Source organism: Yarrowia lipolytica, chromosome 1E, assembly GCF_001761485.1.
Source record: "Yarrowia lipolytica chromosome 1E, complete sequence".
Lineage (NCBI taxonomy): Eukaryota > Fungi > Ascomycota > Dipodascomycetes > Dipodascales > Yarrowia > Yarrowia lipolytica.
Genome location: NC_090774.1, coordinates 3,003,484 through 3,030,150, shown reverse-complemented (window position 1 = coordinate 3,030,150; position 26,667 = coordinate 3,003,484). Strand labels below are relative to the sequence as shown.

At 47.8% G+C, this 26,667-nt stretch overlaps 6 protein-coding genes, 6 non-coding genes and 1 pseudogene across 12 annotated transcripts; 7 read left to right on the top strand and 6 right to left on the bottom strand.

Moving 5' to 3' along the window:
• Positions 1-178: 178 nt before the first annotated feature.
• YALI1_E30290g (Compare to YALI0E25421g, Misc non-coding, uniprot|Q8NIP3 Yarrowia lipolytica Reverse transcriptase pseudogene) lies at positions 179-1,093 on the bottom strand (annotated as a pseudogene).
• An 18-nt stretch (positions 1,094-1,111) lies between these two features.
• YALI1_E30290r lies at positions 1,112-1,197 on the top strand. Its single transcript has one exon. It is a non-coding gene; the product is annotated as a tRNA-Pro (tRNA).
• Positions 1,198-2,078: 881 nt separating this feature from the next.
• Positions 2,079-2,160, top strand: YALI1_E30280r. Its single transcript has one exon. It is a non-coding gene; the product is annotated as a tRNA-Ser (tRNA).
• A 219-nt stretch (positions 2,161-2,379) lies between these two features.
• YALI1_E30277r lies at positions 2,380-2,460 on the bottom strand. Its single transcript has one exon. It is a non-coding gene; the product is annotated as a tRNA-Glu (tRNA).
• Positions 2,461-3,399: 939 nt separating this feature from the next.
• On the top strand, positions 3,400-3,472 carry YALI1_E30267r. Its single transcript has one exon. It is a non-coding gene; the product is annotated as a tRNA-Val (tRNA).
• Positions 3,473-3,851: 379 nt separating this feature from the next.
• YALI1_E30262r lies at positions 3,852-3,944 on the bottom strand. The gene has a single exon. It is a non-coding gene; the product is annotated as a tRNA-Ile (tRNA).
• Positions 3,945-5,240: 1,296 nt separating this feature from the next.
• YALI1_E30234g (uncharacterized protein) lies at positions 5,241-6,716 on the bottom strand (the record flags this gene model as incomplete). Its single annotated transcript, XM_504386.1, has 1 exon — positions 5,241-6,716. One exon carries the CDS (start codon positions 6,714-6,716, stop codon positions 5,241-5,243), a length of 1,476 nt encoding a protein of 491 aa, XP_504386.1.
• A 5,897-nt stretch (positions 6,717-12,613) lies between these two features.
• Positions 12,614-16,909, top strand: YALI1_E30173g (uncharacterized protein; the record flags this gene model as incomplete). The annotated part of the gene is made up of 2 exons (XM_504385.2): positions 12,614-12,814; positions 12,866-16,909. The coding sequence occupies 2 exons, from the start codon at positions 12,614-12,616 to the stop codon at positions 16,907-16,909; spliced, it is 4,245 nt and encodes a 1,414-aa protein (XP_504385.2).
• A 2,365-nt stretch (positions 16,910-19,274) lies between these two features.
• Positions 19,275-21,182, top strand: YALI1_E30109g (uncharacterized protein; the record flags this gene model as incomplete). The annotated part of the gene is made up of 1 exon (XM_504384.2): positions 19,275-21,182. One exon carries the CDS (start codon positions 19,275-19,277, stop codon positions 21,180-21,182), a length of 1,908 nt encoding a protein of 635 aa, XP_504384.2.
• Positions 21,183-21,327: 145 nt separating this feature from the next.
• On the bottom strand, positions 21,328-21,409 carry YALI1_E30087r. The gene has a single exon. It is a non-coding gene; the product is annotated as a tRNA-Ser (tRNA).
• Positions 21,410-22,275: 866 nt separating this feature from the next.
• On the bottom strand, positions 22,276-22,691 carry YALI1_E30074g (uncharacterized protein; the record flags this gene model as incomplete). The annotated part of the gene is made up of 2 exons (XM_068283129.1): positions 22,276-22,524; positions 22,578-22,691. 2 exons carry the CDS (start codon positions 22,689-22,691, stop codon positions 22,276-22,278), a joined length of 363 nt encoding a protein of 120 aa, XP_068139230.1.
• Positions 22,692-22,872: 181 nt separating this feature from the next.
• On the top strand, positions 22,873-24,033 carry YALI1_E30073g (uncharacterized protein; the record flags this gene model as incomplete). The annotated part of the gene is made up of 1 exon (XM_504383.3): positions 22,873-24,033. One exon carries the CDS (start codon positions 22,873-22,875, stop codon positions 24,031-24,033), a length of 1,161 nt encoding a protein of 386 aa, XP_504383.1.
• An 812-nt stretch (positions 24,034-24,845) lies between these two features.
• YALI1_E30053g (uncharacterized protein) lies at positions 24,846-26,660 on the top strand (the record flags this gene model as incomplete). Its single annotated transcript, XM_504382.1, has 1 exon — positions 24,846-26,660. One exon carries the CDS (start codon positions 24,846-24,848, stop codon positions 26,658-26,660), a length of 1,815 nt encoding a protein of 604 aa, XP_504382.1.
• Positions 26,661-26,667: the final 7 nt, after the last annotated feature.

The window sequence follows — 26,667 nt, the reverse complement described above, 5'->3', positions numbered from 1 at the left end:
GGTGTAATTCGGATAGGGATCATGAATATGATTCGTGTGTGTCGTGTTTGAGTCTTTGCGCCATCGGGGAGTTGAAGTTGGGGTAGCACGGTGTTTGGTTGTTTTTTTTTTTTTCAATTTTTTTTCCATAATTCCATTAATCTGAGACGTCAGCGTGTATATTTAGCGTGAGCAGACCTCACGAGTACGTCATGTGTACCAGCCATCGTAATAATGCTCCTAGAGTAGAAAACAACTTCGGCGCCCATTCCTCTCCGCGCTTCCGCCTCGTAGCCACGATCACCATGTCGCGACGATATGCTGCAGAAGCTCGGGTGAACAAGTGAGCGAAGTCTCGCTGGACCACGGGGTCAGTACCCACTAGGCCAGTTTTTCGCATAGCTCGCTCGAACTGCCACAAAGCATGGGCGAGCTTTCTAATGTAGTTTAGCGGGCCGTCCTTGGCTTCCAGTAAAATCCAGTCCGCCATCTTTGATGGAAGGGGGACACCAATCTTCTGGCCGATGGCCTTGGACGCTGGACAATTGACAAAAAGGTACTCGTGGAGGTAGTTCTTCTGTTTGAAGAGTTGACAAGAACTACATCCAATGTCTCTGTACTGGACAGATCTTGATTTAGGGTACCACCGGGTGAAGGGGAGGCGGCTCAGCCGCAACATGTGTAGCGTAGCAGCGCTCTTATCATCTCGTCGGTAGTGCTTGCTCAGGAACTGATTTGTCTTAAGCCAGTGTAGGTGGTTCGGATCAAGCTCGGATGGCAGTGTCTCCAACCAGTGCTTGTTCTTCATGACCTTGAAACGATCTCGCCAGCTATCCTTTGCCACCTTGACAGGGACATCGATTTGCGACTCGAGATATGCAACTTGCTCCCGAGACATGGTTGCGATCGGGTTTTCACGACGCTGGCGTTCGAACAGGTCAACTTTCATCCTCTCTCTTGACCACTGCGCCCTGGGGCGTAAGTCGGCTGGAGGCTCCGCCAGTACAGCTATAGGAGACAGCTTTGCAAGTCCTCGCAGACATCGGTCCATGGAGTCAGATAGGAAATGGCGCACATGACGGAATCCGACGACCCTTACTAAGGAGAACGCTCCCTAAAACACACCATCAGCGGCCCGATGGTTTAGTGGTATAATTCTCGCTTAGGGTGTCCTGAGCAATTTGCGAGAGGTCCCGGGTTCAATTCCCGGTTGGGCCCTGTCTTTTTGCTCTACGTCGATCCATATGGTTTTCTTTTTGTGACGTCAATCCGCAAACTGCGTCTGTGTTTTAGTCAGGGATCGGCATACGATACTTAAGTTGAGACCCCGGTCGCGTTAATTAGCGTGTTGTTGGGAGGACGAAACTACTGTATGTACGTATTGTACTTGTAATACTTGTAGAGGTTCTCTATAAAAGAGACGGAGTTGGTGGGAACGCAACGAGACAAGTACATAGTATCGTACATGTATACAGCAATGGTTTCTTACTGCTCCATTTTTGATGAAACGACCTTGCTCAAAGAGTATGTACCCGAACATACCTAAGGCCAAAATCTGCTGAAAAGTTGCACTCATAGAATTCTCTAGACCGTATAGATAGTGATTGAAATGCCTCTTAATACATCAACAAATGACTTGTAAGCCAAGAATGGTTTTCTGTCCTCTTCTCTTAATAATCCTCACACACAGCAGCATGATTGCCACAATACAAGTATACGACGATTGTGCTGTAAGTAGTTACAAGTCGAGTATTAAAGGCTGCCATAAGAACGGAAGGGGAGGGTGGCGAAAAATCTGAACAAACCGTCACTATTGTGTTCGATGTCATCGAACCAGAATCCATGCTCCTTTTCAATTCATGTATGAGAGTAGCACCAATATGAATATATCAGTATCTAATCTGTTCATATGGTACGCAAACGTTACCAAACCTTCACATGAAGTCGTATCAATCGCAAGGAACACCAAAAGGATGATAAAACGCGTATTATGCCAATTTTCGACTTTTTTTTTTATTCTAATGATTCATTACAGCTATCCTAGCGCGTTAAAAATTACCCGCACACGTACATACCACGATTACAATCTAAAAAAAGTTGGCATCCTGGCCGAGCGGTTAAGGCGAGAGATTAGAAATCTCTTGGGGTTTCCCCGCGTAGGTTCGAATCCTGCGGATGTCGCCATCTTTTTTATTTACATGACACAGCTACATTTCTGTATGAAACACCAAACTTGTGTTTGCAACCCCTTGCATGCAGTTTTTTGAGTTTATCTACTCGAAACCTTATATCGGACAAAGACACCTTAAATAAATCTATCAGCATGGGAGCCCGTTTCTCACCACAAAAATACAGAGTAACACCACCTGGTGGTTGCAAAAAACTACCATACAGCAGCGACTCCGATACGGGGAATCGAACCCCGGTCTCCACGGTTCTCGAAATGAGAGCGTGATGTGATAGCCCCTACACTATATCGGAAAACTTGTGTATACAGCGTTACAGTAGGCGAAATATGCGAACTGCAATAAAACTGTAGTGTAAATGAATCATTAGAATAAAAAAAAGAATAAAAATGTATTTCCCTAGAATAAAAAATAAAAAATAAAAAAGTATCTCAGAGGGTAAAAGGTGATCACTTTACCTGAAAATGTGGCACAATGGGTATTTGAGTTGTCGAGAATCCGTGGAGATCAGCTCTTGTGTAATATGAACACTCTTGGACAGTCCCAGGTTTCTCAAACTATACATAGATCTGGACATTGTAATTAGTAGCAAAGGATAGGTGAAGGGGGTCCCTTTTACATTCTTTTAATACAAGTTGTGTAAACTGCATCTGTTACATTGTATGATAGCGTCTCTTTAGAACAAGTAATGACACACTATTAGTTCTGGGACAACGATTCTTAATGCATGCTCTGATGGATATGAGTAGCGGTGTCGCGACCATTTGAACACATAGGTATATATACTGTTCAACTGATCAATCAGGTTGACATGAAAAAACTTGCTGATCTTCTTCGCACACTCGTGCCATATCATGTCAACACAGGTGTATCCATTTGCGTCAAAATTAGTAGTGAGAAGAGAGGTATTTCCGGGAACTGTGACAGACAAAAGGAACACAGTACAATCTACAGTACTTAAAATGAGATAAAGTAAATAGAATTTTGACATCCATCAGGAGAGAGGCCAATACGAGTTGTGGAATTAATCTCTAACTATGTATCCTTATCATTCATTTCAATATCAGTGTTTACACCTCTCTCAGTAAGAAAAAGGCTCGGAAATTTTCCTTAACACCTATAAAGACCCATGAAAACCCAATGGAATTTTCAAAACTGCTTTATCTCTCAAATTGGGCGCGAATACTAACCCAGAATTCACCGCTGGTAGTTCCAACGAAGCCCAAAATTGATCGGTCGTGTGGTGTAATGGTTATCACGTCCCGCTCACACCGGGGAGGCTCGGAGTTCGATCCTCCGCATGATCATCACAGCTAGCTAGTTCTGTAAATACAGACTCCAGTTGGCCCTTTTTTTCCGGCGGACTACAGTACTCGTACTTATACGAGAAGTAGTGTATGTTTTTATAACGATACTTTTTGTTTTGCCCTCTGCGACTGGCATTAGATGAGCTCACACAAGAGGAAGGCTTACAGTAGGTGCAGGACAGAAATTTAAATAGTTAGCTGACTAAGGTTGTATGTATTACTGTAAATGCAAAACAGTAAATACAGTAGGCTATCGCCGGCTCCACAACGTACGTAGATAGTCTAACCGTGCCGATATTCCAGAGAAGTACGTACAGTAGCTCCTGTACACAGCAAAATGCCAAAACACTCAAGCCTACACCATATGTTAAGCAAAAAATGGTCCCTAGCAGGATCGAACTGCTGATCTTCGCGTTGCAAAGAGGCTAATTTCTTATTAGCACGACGCCTTAACCAACTGGGCCAAGGGACCATGCTGGAAGTTAAAATCTTGTTAGAGCAACAGAGATTGACGTTTGTCTTAGAAAAACGCCAATAACCCGGCTTACTACTTGTAGGTATATAGCTGTAATGAATCATTAGAATAAAAAAAAGGTAAGTATCAAGTTAACTAGATAGAGAAATGTTGATACTGTTCTGCTGTTGTTTCTAAGCTTGAGGAGAATGACCCATTCCGATTGTTGGAGGCTTGCGTATCACAATGGGTGTTCACATTATATTTATACATGGCTCTCTACCTCTACCTCATACTTGTATTGACTCTATATCTCCTATTGATCCAGTCTACGCGTCTTCTCATTCGAGACACAGAGCTCATACTGCTCATTAAGAGTCGTAAATGACAGCAGAAAATACCGTATATACAGTATTTGGGTGCAAGTTTATATGTACAGTAGCGACTTGTAACTGTCATTTGTCTCACATCTATTCCATCGTTCCTCCTCGTAAATATAAGTCAAATATGAAGTTCCCCTTATTATGTATAGTACCTCGATCCATACAAGTGTCTGCATCTCTCTTGTCCCTGGACCTGGCCATGTCAAAATGAGACCCGAGAGTCGAGGGTACGCTTCAAACTTCGAAGTAATTGGTTTTTTGTTCTAAAGACGGTCATGGACATGGCTTAGAACTCCTCTCTCTACCACTCCCCCATGCCTCACACACCAATCGCAGCCATATCCTGGAGTGGTACAGCTTCCTATCCGACCAGCAATAGTCAAGCACCAGAGAGCCCAGTTGTTATTGTAGTTGGATACCATACCCTCTGGCCTAGCCTATCTATTACCAAGTTCCAAGATGAATGTTGAACTAAATCTACAGTATGTAGCACTCAATGGGCCATGTAATCTTCTCTTACCCGACGGGTGAGATCGAGGTGACTGGTTCTATATTGTACGTATTGAAATAGTGACCACAACCCTATGTACCCGTATTACATAAATACCCGTAGCTATACTGCAGTACGGAGTCTACCAGATGTATACGTTATGCCATTATCAGTTGACAAATACTGACAAACATTGTACGCTAGGTGCTGCTCATCATGGAGTAGACCATCGCGTATGCAGCACACTCGCTTCTCTACACAGAAATATAGTCCTCTCTTGTACGGGTAGTATGTACCTATGTATTACAGTACGACAACCATCTCCGTGAACTTCTTATCCTTTTCCTTATCAAGGTACTCTTATTAGCTACCCTCTTATTACTCATCTATAATCACATGATATTGAATAAATAGTGTCCGACAGGGTCAAACTTTTGCACGCTACTCGTCGTCCATCATTCGAATCTGCTGGTGCAGACTCACCCGCTCGCCCTCAGCCTTGCCATATCGCGACATGTCTTCCATGGGCAGATCGTCGATTTCCGACTGGTCAATCAGCGGCAAGGGGGGCATGTTACAGTCCATGTGGGAGGAATCTGTGGTTTTCATCCGGGAGAAGAGCGACAAGTTGGAGTCCAGATCGCTGAGATCGTCAATGTGGTTTACGAGATCGTTCCACGTTCGAGTACGGTCTTTTTCCTCGTCATCAGAGGTCAGGGCCGTTTTCGTCGATTGCGGAGAACACGATGCATCATCTGAGACCACAGAACGGACCGGAGTGGGCTGCATGATCACAGACGCAGATTCATCGTCGTCCGTTACAACCAGAGGTTGTTTCATGGACGCATTGGCTACCTCGTCTTCCCCAAAAGTTCGGAGACGCAAATACGAAGAAATTCCCGTGCCACTGTCAGCCATCATTTCGGGGTTGAAGTTGGCCACCTGGAACGAGTCCCGCACCTTGTACGAATTGAGATGCTTCTGTGCAATGGGCGGCTCCTGCAGCTCAAAGAGCTTCTTGATGGCCGCCAAATTGACACGTGTTCGGGGTAGTTCTTTTCCGGGCTTTGAGATCTGAGACCGTCTTCGAGACTCCTCAGCGTGGCTCTTTTCCAGCTTCTTGCGCTGCCTGTACATTGCCGCCGGGCCTGCTGCTCTGAAAAGTCGCCCCTCTGCTGCGGCCTCTGTTTCCTGCAGTCCAGCGATTTCGGCCACCATCTCAAACACCGAGTCCCAGGTGTTCCAGTAGACGTAGCAGCACACACCCTGGATTCTCAGCAGTAGCTCCTCCAGCACGTCGCGCATGTGCATGAGTCGCTGTAGCATGGTGGCGAGGTCGATGAGCACGTTTTCGTCATTGTTGTGGACCACCGGCACCGTATTGGGGGGTGGCATAGGTCCTCCGTCACCCATCTGCTTGTGGACGTTGTAAATTGACGTGACGAGTTCCCGCACTAAAGGCGACGTCTGCAGCGTCGACTGCTGAGCGCCTCCCCGCACATATGCATTCTTGTTGAAGTTCAGCTGACCGCTGTTCGGGGCCGACTGGATTGTGTGTTTGGCATAATTGAGAGCAATGACGGTGGCCTTGATGACGTTTCGCAGCAGGTCAAAAGTTCGGGCGCGGGCGTCCAGGTCCGCCTGAGGCACTTCCAACATACGTGTCACTGGATGTTGCAAAATCACGTCCTGGATCTTGTTGTTGGACAGAGTGGTCGACAGAGTCGGGTGGTCGCGGAAGTACCGCCGTGTTCGTTGCATTTCAATGGCCAGCAGCGCGTTGAGATCGTGAACTGATTTGACGGGTTTCTGAGTCACCGACGGCTGGTAGGCGTTTTCCGGAGCAGCACCTTGTGGATGGTGTTGTGGTAGAGGAGGATGATGTGCACGTTTGGGTGGCGCTGACGAGGGAGACATGTCGTTAATATTTTTTTCGGGTCCCTTCTTCTTCTGTACTGCGTTTTTCGATATCAGGCCAAACTATGGTGCGGTTTGTTCTTGGTGTGAGTGTTGAAGGTCCCGCACGCTCTAGGCAATGTATGACTCCACAGTACAAGGAAACCTGGAGTTTTTGTCGTGCAGGACAAGGTTTAAGCGGAATAGGGTTTGCTAGTGTAAAAATGGGGTAGGTAGAGACGGGTGGAAAATGGGGCACAATGGGGGGATTCAAGAGTCGTGTTTTCAGGGGTATATGTTTTGGATACATTCTGGTTCGACCCACACCTTCAAATCACCCGAAAACTCCACTTTTCACCTATTACCAACCCCCTCTCCACCGCTATGCACTAAAATGTGGGGTTGCATTGCACTAAACGTTGCAAAATTGCCAACTGCACATTGGCAGGTGGAACACAGGTTGCATATTGGAATGAAGATACACGGAGAGCAGAAGGGGATTGTTACAGAAGGTGGAGGAGAAGCGGTTTTGAGCCAGAAAAATAATACAACTGTCAATAAAGCTATTCTGGTCACAACTGGCTCCTTCCCCCCATATTTTACCGCCTCCTCCACGACCTACACCCCCTGATCTTCAAACGAGCTGGGCAAAAAATAAACTCCTACACCCTTCTTGTGCAATACAAGGACATTCCCCCCCCAACCAAGATTTCATAGTTTTCCCTTTTTTTTCTATTTCTGTGGTTCGGATAAATAGCGACAGCCTGAAAAAAACAGGTGGGCAAACGCACTCTCTGGAGGCCAAAAGTATGTGCAAATTTGGCCGGGAAAAACAGCGTTGAGGCTTGTGGGAGCCTCCAAGGCGATCCCAGCCAGCCGTGCTACCCCGCATCTTGCTCAGGTCTTGCTCTCAATAGTAGCCAGGCTTCAAGGCTTTTTTCAAGTCTTCTGTCGGCCTTCATTCGGTGACATGTACACGACAGACAAGGACGGTTTGTCCGATCCGGCATTTAAACGGCCGTGCGACATCGGACTGGTGGGTGCATTATCAGATGATGGTCGCAGCCATGCTTACAGCCCCACCCACGGTTCTGCTTACAAATAGCCGAAGGTGTCAGCAGACACCGAGCAGACCATCAACTGTTACAACCCAATTACAAGTATGCAAAACATTGCTACCGTGCTCAAGTTTGGAGAGCTGTACCCCGCTTATGAGCTATTAAATAAAGCTGTGAACTGAGTTCCTGATGACACGCTTGCCGCAGCAGAGTTAGCCACATTATCTCGGGCTACTGCACAGGTAAGACACGAGACCAAAGGTGGATACAAGGCGGCCCATTCTGTTTAAGTCCGCCCTTGCTTGCGATCGGTGCATGTGTGTTCCACAGCTGGAAGGATGTGATCCTGATCGACAAACTAGGTTAAGATGTTCAGGGTCTACGTATTCATGAAGATCATCGATTTCATTTTCCAAGTGGTCGAGTGTGGAAGAAGAAAAAAGAAATCAAATCTCTATAGCGACGCGAGTAGATCGGTGCTTTTCTTTTCTCAGTGACACCTCCCTAACGTACAGTATCTCCCAACATCCTCCCAGCCGTTCCTGATGATCAATGCTTAAGCGAGACATGGCAGGACTAAACGACCCAACGAGCTCACGAGCTCATTCCACAGCAGATTCAGGGTTGGACCACCTTGTACGCCAACTGTGCTGCCCACCCAAGTCCGCTTTTTGTGTTTGTACCTCGCTAACAGCAGGGTTAAATCTGGACTCTTCCTTCGAGCACATTGCTTTTTGCACGCCGTTTTGGAGCTGCAAAGCAGGATGCCTTGTGCTACTTGTAGCTTTTGATCATTTCTTTTAGTGATTGCTACAAGTATTTGTAATTGGTAATATTATGCACTCGTGGGCAGCAGAGTGGGTCCGTCCCTACTGCATGACATAGTGTCGCAGCACCTTGTGAGATTGCATAGGGGGAAATATGCAATATCTTGAGACACTCATCTCAGACTGCGCTGAATGAATACCGTTAAACTATCCATATTGCACAGCTCCCTGTCGTTTTAACTAGATGTCTCCTACTCGTACAGGTACAGTAGCTACCGCACTTTGAACCATGAAACAAACTAACAGAGTATTATACGAGTACACACAATACCAGTGCGTTAGCTACAAGTACACGATACCTCCATATGGTGTGTGTGTTGATGCGACTCACAGAATGGAACGCTTGTAGCAATACGGTGAGTACTACGCTGTATATAGTCCATTAAAATACGAAGAGGACGTATTGGTAGACATTGACACCCGTACCCTTCCACTTTCACGCTCCGTTAGTGCCAGAATATCTGGCCCGTGCACAACAAAGGCACAAAGAAGTCCAGGGTCCATTTTAGCGCTCGCCTGCGGCTTGTTTGGTGATAATAATGCGGATATTTTCCCATCCGGTTATTCTTTCCTATATGAGATAATAGGATATGAAAGAACAGGACAGAGTAAAATATGGATCTCGTTTATTCTTGACAGATGTAAGCTCCTTTCTTCGGCGGATACCAGCAAAGTAGTACCAATATTGGTAGTACAAGTTGTGATAGGAGTTGTTTGAAGACGTTTTGATACAAACCACATGGTGTAGTTAAGGAAGAATGTGAGACTGGGTATGAGATCAGAATGGCCTGGAGCACAGCAGAAGATGCCGTTTCCTCTCGTTATATTAGTCGCTACTCGTGGACAGCACAGCATGTGAAAATGTGCTGCCCGGAACATCTACGCCATTCTGGTCAATCAGGGGTACAGGGGGTCTGTACATGGAGAACCTGGTTTTACAGCCTTCATCAGATATGACTCACAGTGGGTTCTTCTTGACGGTCTGGGATTGTTTAAGCGAAGGTAGCAATATCAGGAGTGTTGTGCACTGCATCTCCTATCCACTGGGAGTCTTACACCTGAAGAACTGATCCAGAGAGTCTGCCAACTATGTCTTCGAGTTACTGTAGATCTGGTTAAACAGATATGGGATGCTTGTGAGGCTAAGCTATATGTAGCTATTCCCAGTCGGAGATTGTCGGGACGTTACCAGGACTGGTCTGAACTCCATCTTGTCGTCTCAATCGATAAAAGTTGAGTGACCGTTACTGTAAAAGTGCCGTAATACGACTTTCACTGTAGCAGCATCAACAGAGAGAATTATGAACACCATATTTGGGTTATTGAAGTCTGTCCTGCAAATAGTGGGGGCTTACTCACCATCAAGAGCTGCCTCTTGGGCCCATAAGCTCTAATATAACGACTAACAATATAGCTCTTGATCAAGTGGACCCTCATTGTTGTAGTAGATTATAATCCTCATCCTCATCGATCATACATCAATAATGCGTCCATGAAACGCTCTGTCAATAACTGAAACCCAGCGGTCGACGCAACGGAATCAGATCACGCGAATAGCCAGTGAAAGCTTGTGTCCCTCCATATTTACATAATGATTCTATAAATATAAGATGTCTGCAGCATGGCTTTACCCCAACGCCTACTGACCAATGGTCCGACGCAGTGTTTAGGAATATGCCGCCACAACCCATAGCGCAAACCATTACCCGTACTGAGCAGCAGCCCGAAGGCGCGCTCAAAGCACGGGCTGACAAGCCACAAGGACTCGCCACGATAAGAACCACAAGTTGCTTTAATCTAAGATCCGTCGGCGGGGACTTCCTACGTAAAAGGAAGAGAAAGTGACACCCTTGAACGGCTACACAGGTCGCAGGCCCTGTCTCTCTGTTGCCAGAGGGAGCCTGGAGAGCTGTCTATGCCACCCTCCGCTCGAGCGCCGAGAATGGTGTCAACAAAGGCGAACCAGTAAACTGACGCTGCTTTAAACACCCAGATCTATGGTTGGGAAAAAAAATATTAGGGTGCACTTCCTGAGTATATATATAAGAGCGGGCTACGACAGGGTAACTGAAAACTTTGTTAGGTTCTTAGATGTACGCGTTACCCGGAAGAAACGACCAGAGAGCAGAGAGACAGTATCGCAACGAATGCTGCAGTAGCGTGGAGACTGTGGACGACAGGTTATGAGGAAAACAGGAATACACGAGAAAAGGTGGAATCAGATTATGAGATTTTCAAGATGGTGTTGTTGTGAGTACCCTTTTGTTGCTGTCCCACCTGGTCATGATGCGGCCTACAGTGTACATCTACAGTCGACGATAGAATAATGTTATTAATGGCATGACGTCAGATACGAGAAGACGTAAAACTGGGAATATGTAATAATGACTTTTGGTACTTAACTGAAACAACACAACGATTCTGGTTAATTTCTTGTACTTGTCTTCCTTCGATCATAGCACAAGCTGCGAAATTCCATTCCCAGGTGTGGAGAGTTCTAAATTCGTGAAATTGTGTGGATAGAACCAGTAAATTAAGTCAACAAATATGGAAGCCTACGAGTTGACAGAACTCTGCGAGCCTTGACTGCATCGTTCAACTCACGCCCAGTCTCTACTTGTAGGTCACGTGACCGGCCACCCTGTCTAAACACCCACATCCCTTGGTTGCAAATGTGGCTGGGAAAGTTTGAGCTACTTGCACTCGTAGTATGCATCGTTAGTGCACGCGCGTGCAGTAAAAAATTGTCTGTTTTGACTCTTGTTTTGGGGTTGGCCAATGGGTGTGAGGGAGTAATACAACCCACTAATATGGGTCATAAAAGATCAGAGAATGAAAGTATAGAACGACCTACAAGTAGAGGTTGTAACGAGTCACTTGACCAACAGGATTACCTCTGCTAGCGCTATCATTTTTCCTTCTAGCAACCAATTGGTGTCATCCCCTTTTTTTTTTCTTTTTTTTTCTTTTTTTTTTTTTCCTTCATGATCGTTTTTTGGACAACACGAAAGATAAGACAACCAAGACAATACTCACAAAGTACAATACAAGTACATACTGTACCTGTGAGTCATAGTGACATGAGAAACCATCGAAGGGGCACACACTCACTCACACTGTGAATTGGCTCTGGTCGACTGCCTGATGCTCCTATAATCGATCTACACACCAACTCCTTTCTCATCCGCATGGATATAGTTTCATATCAGTGTGCATGGTGCAAAACGCCGTTTGCCACCCAATAGTGTTCTGTGCACTAATTTGACAGCGAATTTGCCACTGTGGGGAACGTGGGGAGGAACTGGAACTACGGTACTCGTTCGAAGTTCCGATCCGACCGGTGTGTGTCGAGCAATGGAGTCTGTGAAACCTGTAGTGGTGCTCGTGGTGGTGGTGGTGGTGGTTGCACTTGCAGCATGTAAGCAGCTGACGCGTCGCTTAATAGCACAGTCAGTTCGTATACTGTGATACTTCAATGGTGTCAGGAAGGTGAAGAAACAACGGGTAATAGGGCATGTTCCATTTATTTTGAACTTGCTGCTTGAAGTAGGTTTGGAGACTGCGTTCGGTGCATTAGCTTCTTGATATGGAGGCACGGCTCTTCGGGGTCCGAGGTCGTGGATAGAAGTTGGAAAGAGGTTCTCGGGGTTCTTGTAGATGAAAAAAACGACGAAGTTGAGATAATTAAACACTGTGGAGAAGAGATATCGACTGCTGTGGGTCACATAACCTCTTATATACGCGCCAATTCTTTCACCAACCCGCAAGTCCCCAAACTCAATCCAGAAGACTATCAATTTTAGACATGTATCGGTCACATCAATCGCCGATAACCAACCAGCAAGTGGGGAGACGCCACCTTTTTCTCGCAGCTTTTATACTCGGCACTGCGGCGTTGCTACTTAACCTCCTTGAATCTCGATTGGACTGCTAGATCATTGAGATCAGTCGACAAACAGCTCAGATCAGCCACAGATCAGACAGCTGATTTCAGATCATCAGTTTCTCACACCACACCCTCAGTCTTCCACACATGGGTAAAACCGAAGTGACACAGGAGAGTCTAGAATGCGGGTCGGTCACGTCCTCGCTGGGGAAAAAGCCCTTCTCCATCATCACACTCTTCACCGGCAGACGCATTCCTCCGGTACCTACTGAAAAACCAGATTCGGCCGAAGAACGGGCCGGGATTCTGTCAAAATTGACCTGGCAATGGCTTAGTCCATTGTTGAAAGTGAGTATGGCTATAGGATAACTTCTGATGTCTTCTTCAATACTAACACAGACTGGTTACTTACGAAACATTGAACGTGAGGATCTGTATAAAGTGAGAGAGAGAAACTCGGCGGCTGTGATCCAGCAGCGACTTGAATCCAATCTCGAAAAACAATACGCCAAGTACCACGCCAAACTGCTCAAGAAAGGACTCTCGGAGCAAGAGGCGCATCTCAAGCTGCAAGATTCAGCCAAACCCCTCGTCTTGGCTCTTAACCAGACGTTTTTTTGGAAGTTCTGGCTAGCCGGACTGTTTGCCCTAGTCAAGGACCTCTGTGGAATCGCCTCAGCTATGGTGTCACGTGTTCTGATCGAATACATTCAAGACAGATATCTCTACAGGGGGACAGACCGGGAACCTAAGGTCGGCCGAGGAGTCGGCCCCTCGATAGGCCTATTTCTACTGGCCGTAGGAGTCACTTTCTTCTTCAACCACATGTTCTACAATGTCAAGATGGTTGGAGCTCAGGCTCGTGCAGCTCTGGTGGCCGTCATCTACAGCAAGAGTACCCGTTTGAGCGCCAAGGGCCGAGCTCAATACACCACAGGCAAGATCACAAACTTGGCAGCTATTGACGCACATCGAGTTGATCTCAGTTGTGAATCTTTCCACTACATTACTATCTTTTTGCCTGTTGTGGGTTGTGCCATTGCTGTACTCGTGGTCAACCTCAAGGTCGCAGCTCTAGTTGGAATTGCGACCATGATTGTCTTGATCTTTGTCGTCGCAGGCATCACCATCTTCTCTATGAAGCTGCGAGCCATCATTGTCAAGCTCACGGATAAGCGAGTCACGTATATCCGAGAAGCTCTGCAGTCGATTAGAATCATCAAGTACTACGGCTGGGAGGTTCCTTACTGTGACAAGATCAAGAAGGTGCGTCTTGACGAGACCCGTAACTACGCCAAGATGGGCTCGATTCGAGGAACAGCCATTGGTATGTTTCAGGCACTCCCTATTTTGGCAGGAGCGTTGTCTTTCATCACCTACGCTGCTCTAGGTCATGGAACTGATCCTGCTCGAATGTTCTCTTCTCTGACGCTTTTCAATTTACTCCTGCCTGCTCTTGCTGTTCTTCCCCAGGCCCTCCAGGCTGCTGGAGACGCTCGAGTGGCTCTCAGACGTATCCAGCGGTTCCTTGGGGCCGAGGAGTCGACTCCCACTACAGTTTTTGACGCTACTCTTGAATCTACTGATGACGCTGTGATTGTGGAAGACGCCTCTTTCATCTGGCCAGAAGTTGTCGATGATAAGAGCGACAAAGAGAAGGCTAAAGATGCAAAGAAGGAGGAAAAGGATAAGAAGAAGGCCGAGAAGAAGGCCAAGAAGGCGGCCAAGAAGGCGGCCAAGGAGATCGCGGTGGTTGTGGAAGAGGAGGTGGAACACGAAAAGACCGAGGGATCCAGTGAGTCTGAAAAGGGTACTCTTAAGTCGACTTTCAAGGGCTTCAACAACCTGTCTTTCAAAATCAAGCGGGGTGAATTTGTCGTTGTTACCGGTCCCATTGGTTCTGGAAAGTCGTCTCTTCTTGCTGCCATCACTGGATCTATGGTTTTGACAGGCGGTTCCGTGCGAGTGTCGTCCACAGAGTGGATTGGATGTCTGGAGCCGTGGATTCAAAACGCCACAGTTCGAGATAACATTGTGTTTGGGCGAAAATTCGACTCTGAATGGTATAGAACTGTGGTTACTGCCTGTCAGCTGAGCCAGGATCTCAAAATAATGACTCACGGAGACAATACCATGATTGGAGAGCGAGGCATCACAGTTTCGGGCGGTCAAAAAGCTCGAATCAACCTCGCACGTGCTATATATGGAAACCCCGAGATTCTCATCATGGACGACGTCCTGTCGGCTGTGGACGCTCGAGTAGGTGCTGGTATTGTGGACGATTGTCTTCGAGGCTTAGCCAAGAACTCCACTCGAATTCTGGCCACCCATCAGCTGTCTGTGCTGCCTAAGGCTGATCATGTGATTTTCATGGATGCCGAAGGCCAGTTTCATATTGGTACGTACCAAGAGCTGGAGGCTGACAATGAGCAGTTCAAGGCTCTTTTGGCGGCTGGTTCCATGTCCAAGGAGGAGGTGGTTGCTGTCGACGAGACTGAGGTTGTTATTGAAGGCGATCTTGAAGACGACTGCGATAACAAGGAGGAGTATGAGGATGCAGCTGAGACCATTTCCATTTTGGCAGATGCCACTCAAGAGCTGCAAAAGGTGACCACTACAGTCTCGGCATTTGAGGAGAACGATAACATGATGGAGGAAGAAGAGCGAATGAGAGATGCAGTTGGTTTGCATGTGTACTGGCAGTATTTTCGTCAGGCCAACCCCAGTAGGGTCAAGGTAATGATGTTCATTGGCATGATCTTCATTTCCATGATTGTGATTGCCTTTCTGTTTGTCTTCACATCTGTATGGCTCTCGTTCTGGACAGGTGACCGTTTCCATGCCTCCAGAAACTTCTACACCGGAATTTACATCATGCTGGGTATTCTTCTGCTTCTTGCTGTGGCAGGATACATGATTGTCAATGAGATCAACTCTGCCATGGCAGCAAGAAATCTACACAATCATGCTTTGGACTCGGTGTTCGCTGCACGAACTTCTTTCTTCGATACCACTCCTCAGGGTCGTATCATCAACCGGTTCACCCGAGACACAGACTCTCTGGATAACGAGCTGGCTATGCGATTGACTATGTTGTTCTTTGGCGTCTCCGCATTCTTCTCCAACTTCCTGCTTACTTGTGTCTACGTTCCTTATGTGACTCTTGTGCTTGTCCCTGTCGGTTTTGTCTTCTACGTTTCTCTAGGTTACTACCGAAAGTCAGCTCGTGAAGTCAAGCGAATTGACTCCATTGAACGGTCGCACATGATGAGTGTCTTCAACGAGTCCATTTCCGGTATGCCCGTCATCATCATGTACAAGGCCCAGCATCGGCTCATGAACAAGCTTCAGGCTACTCTCGATGATATGGACAGTGCCTACTTCCTCACTGCTGCAAACCAGCGATGGCTGTCTCTCCGTCTGGATGGTCTGGGTTCTTTGGTCGTTCTGGTGGCCACTATTCTTGTTGCTGTCGGAGTCTTTGATCTCACCCCTTCCAACATGGGTCTGATCATTTCCGCGGCCTCCTTTATCCCCGAAGTCATGTCTATGGTTGCCCAGGCCGTTGCTGAACTCGAAAACTGCATGAACGCCACAGAGCGAATTCTTTACTACAAGGACAACATTCCTGCTGAGGCTGCTCGAGAAGTGGACGGTACAGAGCTCGACCAGCGACCCAACTGGCCTGAGCAGGGAGCCATCAGCTTCAACAATGTGTCCATGAAGTACCGAGATGGACTTCCTTACGTGCTCAAGTCATTGTCTGTCGACTTTCAGGGAGGACACAAGGTGGGTATCTGTGGACGAACAGGAGCCGGTAAGAGTACCATCTTGCAGACTCTGTATCGAATTGTGGAGCTTGCTGAGGGTTCTATTACTATTGATGGTGTTGACATTTCGACTATTGGACTGCATCAGCTTCGGTCTCAGTTGTCCATCATTCCCCAGGAGCCAGTTTTGTTCCTGGGCACCATCCGGTCTAATTTGGATCCTCTGGAGCAATACTCTGATGCTGAGCTATGGGGTTCTCTACGACGGTCTGGACTTCTCGATGAAGGAGAGACTGAGGGTAAGTTTCATCTGGATCAAAAGGTGGAGGCTGACGGCAGCAACTTCTCTCTAGGTGAGCGACAGCTGCTGACTCTAGCCCGAGCACTGCTTAGAAACACCAAAATTTTGGTGCTGGACGAAGCCACATCAAATGTCGACTACAAGACGGACAAGCTGGTTCAGGAGACCATTTCACGGGAGTTTGGCCACTGCACGATTCTGTGTATCGCCCATCGACTGCGAACCATTGCCAAGTATGATCGTATTTTGGTGCTTGAGTCCGGCGAGATCAACCAGTACGACACGCCCTGGAACTTGTACAACGACAAGGAGGGTATTTTCCGAGGTATGTGTGACACCTCCGGGTTGAACGAGGTAGACTTCAACAAGTGAAAAATTACGATGAGGGTAGACAGTCTGAGATGAGACTGATAAATTATAGAGAAAAAATGTTTGATTATAGCAGTAGTGAATGTATTGTATGTAATAAGTGGCCAATCTTGGAATGGTGGCCTCCGTATTAATTCTTACCGAACTCGTAGTCACCTTTGTAAAGCGACAGTGTCTGTTCACATTGGGTCAAACATGTAAATATTGTAGCTACGTAGTCTATAGTCCTAAGAGAACGATACCATAGAAAATCGATTTCCACAGCCGATCTTTTTTGTCGGTGGCAATCAGTACTTTTCTTTTTCTCAATATTCGCACCGTTCACAATTACCTCAAATTGCTTTTCGGAAGTTGAGATAGGATCGGGTCGGGAGTGTTTCGGAAGCGGGTCGGGCCGAAAAAGCCGTTACCGGGTTTCCGAAACTGCCTCTGAAAAGATGTGGAATCACATGGGGGAGTATTAGCAGTGCCTTTGAGATGTTTCGGTTGAGCTCTGCTTAGCTTTCATTAGGCAAGAGCCGTGCTTGATAGATTTCTCGAGCATGTAGCTCATACTAGCTCTTGCACCATTGAGGTGAGGTGAATGAGGTGCTGTATCCGTTTTTGATGACACCAATTGATAATAATTGTGAGTTATGGCAACGCAAAGAGTTTGTTAGAATGATAGCAGAGAAATTCCATGCGAAACACCGCTATATGGCTTGTTTGGCAGAGTCCTACTTCAGCTGTGGTGTTCATGCCGAACTATAGTATGTACGAGAACAAAGTAGCCCATTACAATCACAAGCGGTCGTCGATACTCAATCAAAAATAAACGTCCAGCCAATGCTACATCAAAGACACCCTTCAAACAGCATCTGGACCCGCAGACTTGCCACTATGGATGCAGGACGTTAAGGGGTGGCATCAAGCCGCAGAGAGACTATACGAGTCTTGGCTAACTGTAATTAGGTGACAATTGAGAGTGATGTCCACTGATAGGCTACTTTTACGAGTGATAAGTGAGAGCGATAGCCTCGGCGTCTAAAAAGGGAGCACAATGAGTGTCTTATTACGAGTACGGTGATATACATTGTTGTTCATCTATAGTTTGGATGTGTGTCAGGTGCCCGTTTTTATCAGTTCACCCTACGAGTACATACAGTATGTACTTGTACAGTACACTTACAAGATCTAGTTTGACCATGCAACTGAACAGAATACAACTAAACAGATTTAGTTACACGCATACACACAATAGGGTGTATAACCTCAGATATCAGTCCCATACTTATAGTACTGTATTGTTGTCCTTCACATTCTCATGAGTCTCATGAGATGCTTTTGGGAGGTTTGCCATTTTGAGTAGAGTTGGAGTTTGAGTTACACGAGAGCCGTAGAAGGAGAAGTATTGGCGGGTGCAGAAAAATGGGTAAATTCCGAAAATTCCAACTAGCGGTGATATTTCTGCCGTTCCAATTTTGAATATTTTCTCGCATTTTCCCCTGCACGGCCGCATCTCTGTGGTACCTCTCAGCAGTCCCCCGTGGAGGTGTGCGGAAGATTCGAATAACGTTGCGCACCTGGAGAAAGGGCTACAGTAATTTTGGAGTCTCCAGGCAGACTGATACGCTCAGACGCTAGGGAGTTTAGACATGGAGCTAAAACCGTTTGAGTGGATGGCACGGAAAAGTGGCGAGGGTAGGATGCTTTTCAGACATTTATATCGGTCTAAACAACCAAAAACTGGATTTCGAGACCATCCACTTTTCATCGTTCCCCTCGAGACGCGATTCCGGTGACAAAAAGGTGCATCCACCTGCCTAAAGGGGCAGTTTGCAGAACGGCAGAGATGCTCAATACGAGCCGGGTATAGTAGTGTGGCACAAATGTTGATGTGATGCGTATGGTGTGAGATCTAGTTGTTCACGCCATCATCGTTTTGGAAGATTGGGCAAGGTGGCAACATTCTCACACAACTGCCAATAGTGCTGTAGTATCGATGTTATCATTCCCACATCAGGTACACGTCCATACATTGATACAGGTATCGCTCGCATGAGTCGCATCAAATACAGTTATCGAGGAGGAGAGTGTGCAGGAGTCTTTAGAGAGACTTGAGACGGTGATATGAGGATTTAACAGGCTTCCGATTGAGATAGAAGCAACTAAAATCACTTCAGGATCTCCTCAAGAATTGATTTCAGCATCACCCGTCGCAATTGTAACTCTTGCAACCACCACAACCCAGGCCCAAAAAAGTTAAGCTCGTACTAGAGCCAAATTTGAGTTACAAAATATAGGCAAGGCACACACAGTAAGGCAAGCGTGACAAATATATATAACAGGCCCGAGACTCTCGAAATTCTGGGCCTCGCCAAAAGCCGCCATGACTGAAGCAGAGCACAAAATTGCCTCGCCGCCGCAGGTCGAATTCACCAGCCCTCCTCCAGGCTCGCCACAAGACCCTCTCCAACAGGTGAATATGGAGGCTGTTCTTCCTGGCAGGATCGGATTCAAAGTCACCACCGCACCCATCGCCCCTATTGGAATCGAGCAGAAGACAGGCCCTACTGAAACCCGACAGAAAGTTACCCGAAAATGGTCTGCGTTCAAGTCATCTCCTGTTTACAAACTGGTGGATGTTGCAGAATGGCACATTCCATGGCTACGAACGCTCAAAATGGTCAAATGGCGTTCGTCCAACCCGGTTATCATCACTTCCATTACCCTGGCAGTCTTCACCGACACATTCCTTTACGGAATTGTGGTGCCAGTCATTCCCTTTGCATTTTCTTCCCAGATGGGGGTGCCTGAAGACGATGTTCAGAACCAGATTTCCCGTGCCCTGGCGCTTTACGCAGCCGGCCTTGTCGTTCTCTCGGTTCTCACAGGCGTTGTGGCCGACCACATGAAACGCAGACGGCCAGTAATGCTATTTGGACTGCTTCTGTTGATTGCAGCTACAGCAATTGTTTGCTGGGCCAAGTCTCCTGGCGTGTATGATCTCGGTCGATTCATCCAGGGAGCCAGCGGAGGAATTGTGTGGGTGTCCGGACTGGCGATCCTGGCTGATGCCTCGGATCCAGACACGATAGGCATGTTTATGGGCTTCCCAGACATTGGAATGTCATTAGGCACGTTTCTGGGACCAACTATCGGAGGAGCTGTGTACGATAGAGTTGGCTACAACGCTGTATTCTACGTCTCCTTCGGAGTTTTGGGTCTAGATGTCATTTTGCGGTTAATTATGCTGGAGAGATCGGACTACAAGAGACTCTATCCGGCAGAATTTGCCCAGGAGGAGCTGGAAAAGGCGAAAAAGAAGGCCGAGGAGGCTGAGCAGAAACGTATCGAAGAAGGCATCGATATCGAAGATTGGGAATCGACTATGGAGACCGAAGCTGAACCTGGTCCTTCTCCTCAGGCTATCATGTGGTTCCAGGTGTTTGGAAGAAAGGTGTGGGTTCAGATCCCACCCATTATTCTGCTCCTCAGGCATCCTCGTATCCTCGTCATCTTCTTCCAAGCAGTCATCTTTGGCTGGTGTGTGGGAGCTCTGGATGCTACCCTACCTATGCATCTGGATGAGATTTTTGGATTCGGGTCTCTACAGGCTGGTCTAGTCATGTTGGCTCTTGCTATCCCTTCCCTGATCGGCCCAGCCGTCGGAATGATGGTTGACAAGTTTGGAGTCAAGTTATTTGCGACTCTGGGTTTCATTTGTGCCTGCCCCTGCTTCATTCTTCTCCGTCTACCCGACCACCACAATGTGAGACAGGTGGTTCTTCTGTGTGCGCTCCTAGCACTTCTGGGAGCCTCTCTTGTTGTATTGGTTGGTCCTGTGATGACCGATCTGGCTTCTTTCACTGCCAAACTCGAAAAGCGACGTCCTGGCTTCTACGGCAAAGGAGGAGGTCTGGCTTCTGCTTTTGGTATCTTCAACGTCGCCTTTTCTATCGGTATCATCATTGGACCGCTTCAAGCAGGAGCCACCAAGGACAGAAGTGGCTGGGGAATGATGGTCTTGTCTGTCGGACTTGTTTCTGTCATATCAGCAATCCCTACGTTCCTCTTCTCGGGAGGATACCTCTTCTCCAAGGCTAACAAGGGCAAGACGCTCTTCCAGCGAGTTTTCCGGTCGCCCAACGCGTGGGAAAAGGAGGAGAAGGCAGCTCGAGAGGAGGAGCGAAGACGGTTGCGAATGGAAAGGTCTAAGGAGGAAACTGGAGACGGAGGGATAGAGAAGAGTCTGGGTGTGAAGGAGATGGATATGGGAATTGATGACACGACATAGCATACATAATTATTTATACATTGCATGATTAATGATACAGGGGGTGGTGGTTGTGTAGAGCGTACTACTTGTAGTTGTAGTACAGTACAGTAAGTTGTCCATGGTATTTCCTATAGCAAAAAGTTGTGCAAGGACAAAAAAATGACGACATCCGCAGGATTCGAACCTACGCGGGGAAACCCCAAGAGATTTCTAATCTCTCGCCTTAACCGCTCGGCCAGGATGCCTGAATTTTAAAAAATAAAAAGCTCCCGTTACACCACAGGCAACAATTACATCACGTGACCCCCAAGAAAAACCGAGATTAACGGCTTATTGAGAAGTTAAATGATAGGATTTAATAGCAATAAGACAGTAACCTTGTTGTTTAAACAGGGGTTATTTTAAGCAACAGAGTCAACCAAATTGTTCTCATTCGCAGGTATACAGAATCCTGTGATGTTGAATTTGCAGTGTGGGGTTGGTTCATAACAAAACGAGAAAACAATAGAAGCAATAAATGAGATGCAGAGAGTCTATGGAAATGGGTTGATGGCTGACTGGTGAGCGGGTGGAATGTGATTGGTTACTAATATGTGAACTGCTTCTTCTGTCGTACTCCCGTTCTCTCCGACGTCTGAATTCAGATACGACGCCTTCTGACAGCAAATTAGATCCAAACATTGGGTCTATGATGCTGCAAGTCAAGGTGCCAGGTACATGTGATACTCAGATAAGAATATCGCAGTGGGTTTGTTCATATCTGTTGTGGTTTGCGAGTTATACGACGATATCTTTTCAGATGCTATTGTACAATACGAGTGCTCGTACTTGTACGATAGCGACACCATTTCTACGAATGATTCTCGTGTAGTGCTTGTCATTCTCTTTGTGTGGTGGAAAAGAGAACTCTGCGGTCTGCTGTTTGTTGGACTCTAAAAAGCCACCTGTGATTGATGGATGGGTGTGTACGTGTGTGAGGGGAACTACTTGTATGCCGTCTATAGCCGTGTGTGATGGATACTGTGCAGATGGGGGTGTATTTTGCTTGTATTTGTACATAATCGAGTACTTGTACAAGTACTGAGATATTCATTTACAGTATGATCATTCTTCAAGTCAACTGTATCATGTTCCCAAGTTGACAACATAAGCACACCCAATCAACGACAATGCGGCGATAATGAGACATTAAGTGGGGGGATATGAGGAGCGTAAAACGGAGTGATAACGAGCGGGACGGGCTGTGTGTGTAACCATGCTGGCACTCCCGGCTCTCAATTTCAATTCCCCAAGTTCGCCACCTTATATAAGCTGTTCTCTGGTGACCTAGCGTGTGTGCTTGGTTGCTGTGCTGTTCGTTCTTTTTTTGACGTCATGACACGGCACGATTCAACAAAAGAGCCGTGAACGCACAAGGGACGTCGAAAGAAAACAGAAATATGTAACCGGGGCCGAATACCGTGTACCAAAGTCGATAAATGCCCTCACAAGGATCGTAGCCACATTCAGAAGCCCCCCCCCAACCATCTCCGCCAGCCGCGTACCCTGCAGGTTGAAAATTCAAAATTGGTTTGGTGCAGCAAGCACAAGTTAGGTTGGCGATACTCTCGAGACACCACACACACCACACAACTCGCAGCACTACATCACCAAGTGTAGCTCGGACCCCTGTGACTCTCTCTACCGTCTCCCAGGAACAGCGCGTAACATGGCGGACTTTATCCGGACCCAGATCTTCGGCACGTGTTTCGAAATCACGTCGCGATACGTGGATCTCAACCCCGTGGGGATGGGAGCCTTTGGTCTCGTGTGTTCGGCCAAGGACCAGCTCACGGACCAGAACGTGGCCATCAAGAAAATCATGAAGCCGTTCGGCACTCCCGTGCTGTCGAAACGGACGTACCGAGAGCTCAAGCTGCTCAAGCACCTGCGCCACGAAAACCTCATTTGCCTGAGCGACATTTTCATCTCGCCGCTGGAAGACATTTACTTTGTCACCGAGCTGCTGGGCACAGACCTGCACCGTCTGCTCATGACCCGGCCTCTGGAGAAGCAGTTCATTCAGTACTTTCTTTACCAGATTCTGCGAGGCCTGAAGTACGTGCACTCTGCCGGTGTGGTCCATCGAGACCTCAAGCCGTCCAACATCCTCGTCAACGAGAACTGCGACCTGAAAATCTGCGACTTTGGCCTTGCCCGAATCCAGGACACCCAGATGACCGGCTACGTGTCGACCCGGTACTACCGAGCGCCTGAAATCATGCTCACGTGGCAGAAGTACGATGTGGAGGTGGATATTTGGTCCACGGGCTGCATCTTCGCCGAGATGCTGGAGGGCAAGCCCCTGTTCCCCGGCAAGGACCACGTGCACCAGTTCTCCATCATCACCGAGCTGCTGGGCTCGCCCCCAGAAGATGTGATTCACACCATCTGCTCGGAAAACACTTTGAGGTTCGTCAGAACTCTGCCCCGGCGAGAACGAATCCCTCTGGCGTCCAAGTTCCGAAACGCCGACCCCGAGGCCATCGATCTCATGGAGAAAATGCTGGTTTTCGACCCCAAAAAGCGAATAACCGCGGCCGAGGCTCTGGCCCACCCTTACTTGGCACCATACCACGACCCCAGCGACGAGCCTGTAGCCGAGGAACGGTTCGACTGGTCGTTCAATGACGCAGACTTGCCGGTGGACACATGGAAGGTGATGATGTACTCGGAGATTCTCGACTTCCACAATGTGGACATTGACGTCAACGGCCAGCCTCCACAGGGCCAGTTTGAGCAGGTCCATGCCCAGGCACAAGCGGCCGTCGCACAGAACGAGGCTGCCAGGGCTAGGGAACAGGAGCAGCAGCAGCAGGAGCAGCAGTAAACACCCAAACAATGTGGGTCAAAGACGGACAAGGCAATCAGTAATAGGAGGACAGCATGGCTGACGTGATATAAGTGATGTAATTAAGTGTAGGATTATGGAGCAGCGATGTGATGACACGCCATCTTATCGTGAACTAGTTAGGAACATAGCTCGAATTGAACAGATGAGACACTGACGGAGAGAGGGACGATCGTATTGGGGAAGAGGAGTACCAGTTCGTACTGTACTTGTGGTACGTAAAGCCATTTGTGAGATCGCAACTATGGAGTTGCACTGCAGTGGAGCTACAGTATGTACTGCATCTTGACAATCCACTCACAAACAATGTACAATGTTCTGTATCTATATGACACCCACACTACAGGAGGCAGCTTTGGAGGTGGCATGAGAACGCAACATCCCCGAACAAGGCACCCCACCAAGTGGCTGTGAACTTGGAAAGTCGCCATGATATCATTTGATCAAATATCACTGACCAGCAGTTCAGTCCAAAGAACGCATTAATACTTACCATCACCATCTGTTGCAGTTGTTCATCAGAGATGGCAACAGCTGTATGATCCCAGCTTGTAACCCACAGTACGACGACTTCGCGAGAGTTCGACGAATCGAAGAATTGGTACTGTATGTTTTACCGTGGCAACTGCTTTATACCGCACACTGGCTAACTACTGTACTTATACTTGCAGTCCCACATTACACAAATGCAGTAAGTCCCTCTATATGTCAATTATCCGTCTTCACCACACCTCACCTCCACCTTATATCTGTGATCTAAAAGCTCATCTTGTGTCTGTAACGCCCTCATTATGAGCACAATTCAAAAATACTCCGTCGTGACCCCGAGATCTCTGGGACTCGATGGTGTGAACTTCAAGGGGTTCGAGCTCGACAGAATCTTTACTCCTGGCGCTAACCTCCAGGATATGCCCATCACCACATGGGAACTGTTGCAGTTCCATATTCAACACGCCATTCTTGTGTTTCTACATGATACCATCGACTTCTGGTACCAGATTCACGGCGACGTAAATCACGCAGCCACCTCAGTGTTGCTCATGGTGCGAACTTGGACTCTATGGCTCGTGGCACTGGCTCCGGCAAGACCTCACAGAGGTAGCTCCAGAAATGACAACGCCAGACATAGGGGCCAACAGCTGCGACGTTACGGATCGGGATCCTCCTTCAGGTCCACAGACTCGTCCGACTCTTCTGCCACGACCCACCATCCCTCCTGGACCCACCAGCTGCGTACTTGGATCACAGGCTGTGTCGTGTCTGTATCAAGACGTCTGCCATTGGCCTCTCGACACCTCAGCTGGCTCTACGCTTCAGCCTCATCCGACCTCGGTGCTCATCTCGGTCTGTTAGAGCAGCAAAAGTCTCCTCTGTTGATCAAACGGGAAGTGTCCAAGCTAGGAACGGTGCCCAACAACGTAGGATTCGTCTTCGAGCTTCAGCCTCTTCTGGAAGGACCACCAGAGCTCTCACTACCTAAACCCCTTCATCTGGCCACAGGAGAGGTCATATACCCCAGTCAGGATGAGGTCGACCAGGCACAGGGGGAGATTGACGCATACAGAGTCAAGATGGCTGTTCACAACGACCGAGAGCAGGCCCGCATCAAACAGAGTATTGCCAACATTGTCGTGTGGTGCTCTGTCGTTGGGATCAAACGAGTCACTATCTACGAAGATTCGGGAGCGCTTCTTCGAGACCACGACAGTCTCTGGGAAATCATCCAGCGACAACTCAAGGCTTACTATGGATGCACTGCCACAAACTGCGGATCTCGGCCAGATTTTGTGACCATTCACAGCCCTGGAATTTCCCTTTCGAACAAGTATGACAACGACTCAGGCAAGCTGCACTCTCTTACTCCCAAAGGAAGGTCAGACTCGGCCCAGCCCATGGCTACGTCTACTCCTATGGGATCCCCTAAGGATGAAGCCATGACCGCCCTTTCTGCTTCTCCCGAGTCTGTGGAAATGTGGGGGGTTGATCTCACTCTCATTTCCGGCACAGATGGTATGACCAAGGCTGCCCAGGTGAGTAACCTGTGGTTGAGTCAGGCGACCGTCTCTCCTCCCGTTGTTGATGTTGATGCGGTTCATCAGTCTCTTCTGGAGCTCACCAGAGGTCCAATTGAGCTCCTATATGTTGCCACCAAGCCCTACTGCTCCGTCAGACGGTTCCCTCAGTCCAGCATCAACGACTCGGTGCTTGTGTACGACAATCCTCGATGCACCTTTAGTGAGTACGTGACTGGCTCTCTGCCTGCTGACTCTGTTGTGCGGCGAAGCCTACAGAATATCTTTGGGCCCCCTTCCCAAAGCCGGGACGAGGGCGGTATGCTGTTTGAGTTCTTCTACCGGGGTCTCGAGACATATGCCCGGGCCCTTTCGTCCGAGTTTCGGTCCATGGATCGGCGACGTGCCCGACGGAAGCGACAACAGCGACAGAGGGAGAAGAAGGAAGATGGAGGCACACGCGGCTCGATCCGAGGTTCCCTTGGCCGAAACCGCAAGAAGGAAAGCGAGAAGGCTGCGACCGAGGATACCCAGTCTCTTCGAAGCTCGATCCGGGGCTCTTTCAGTCGAAAGGGAAAGGAGAAGGAGGTTTGAACCAGCT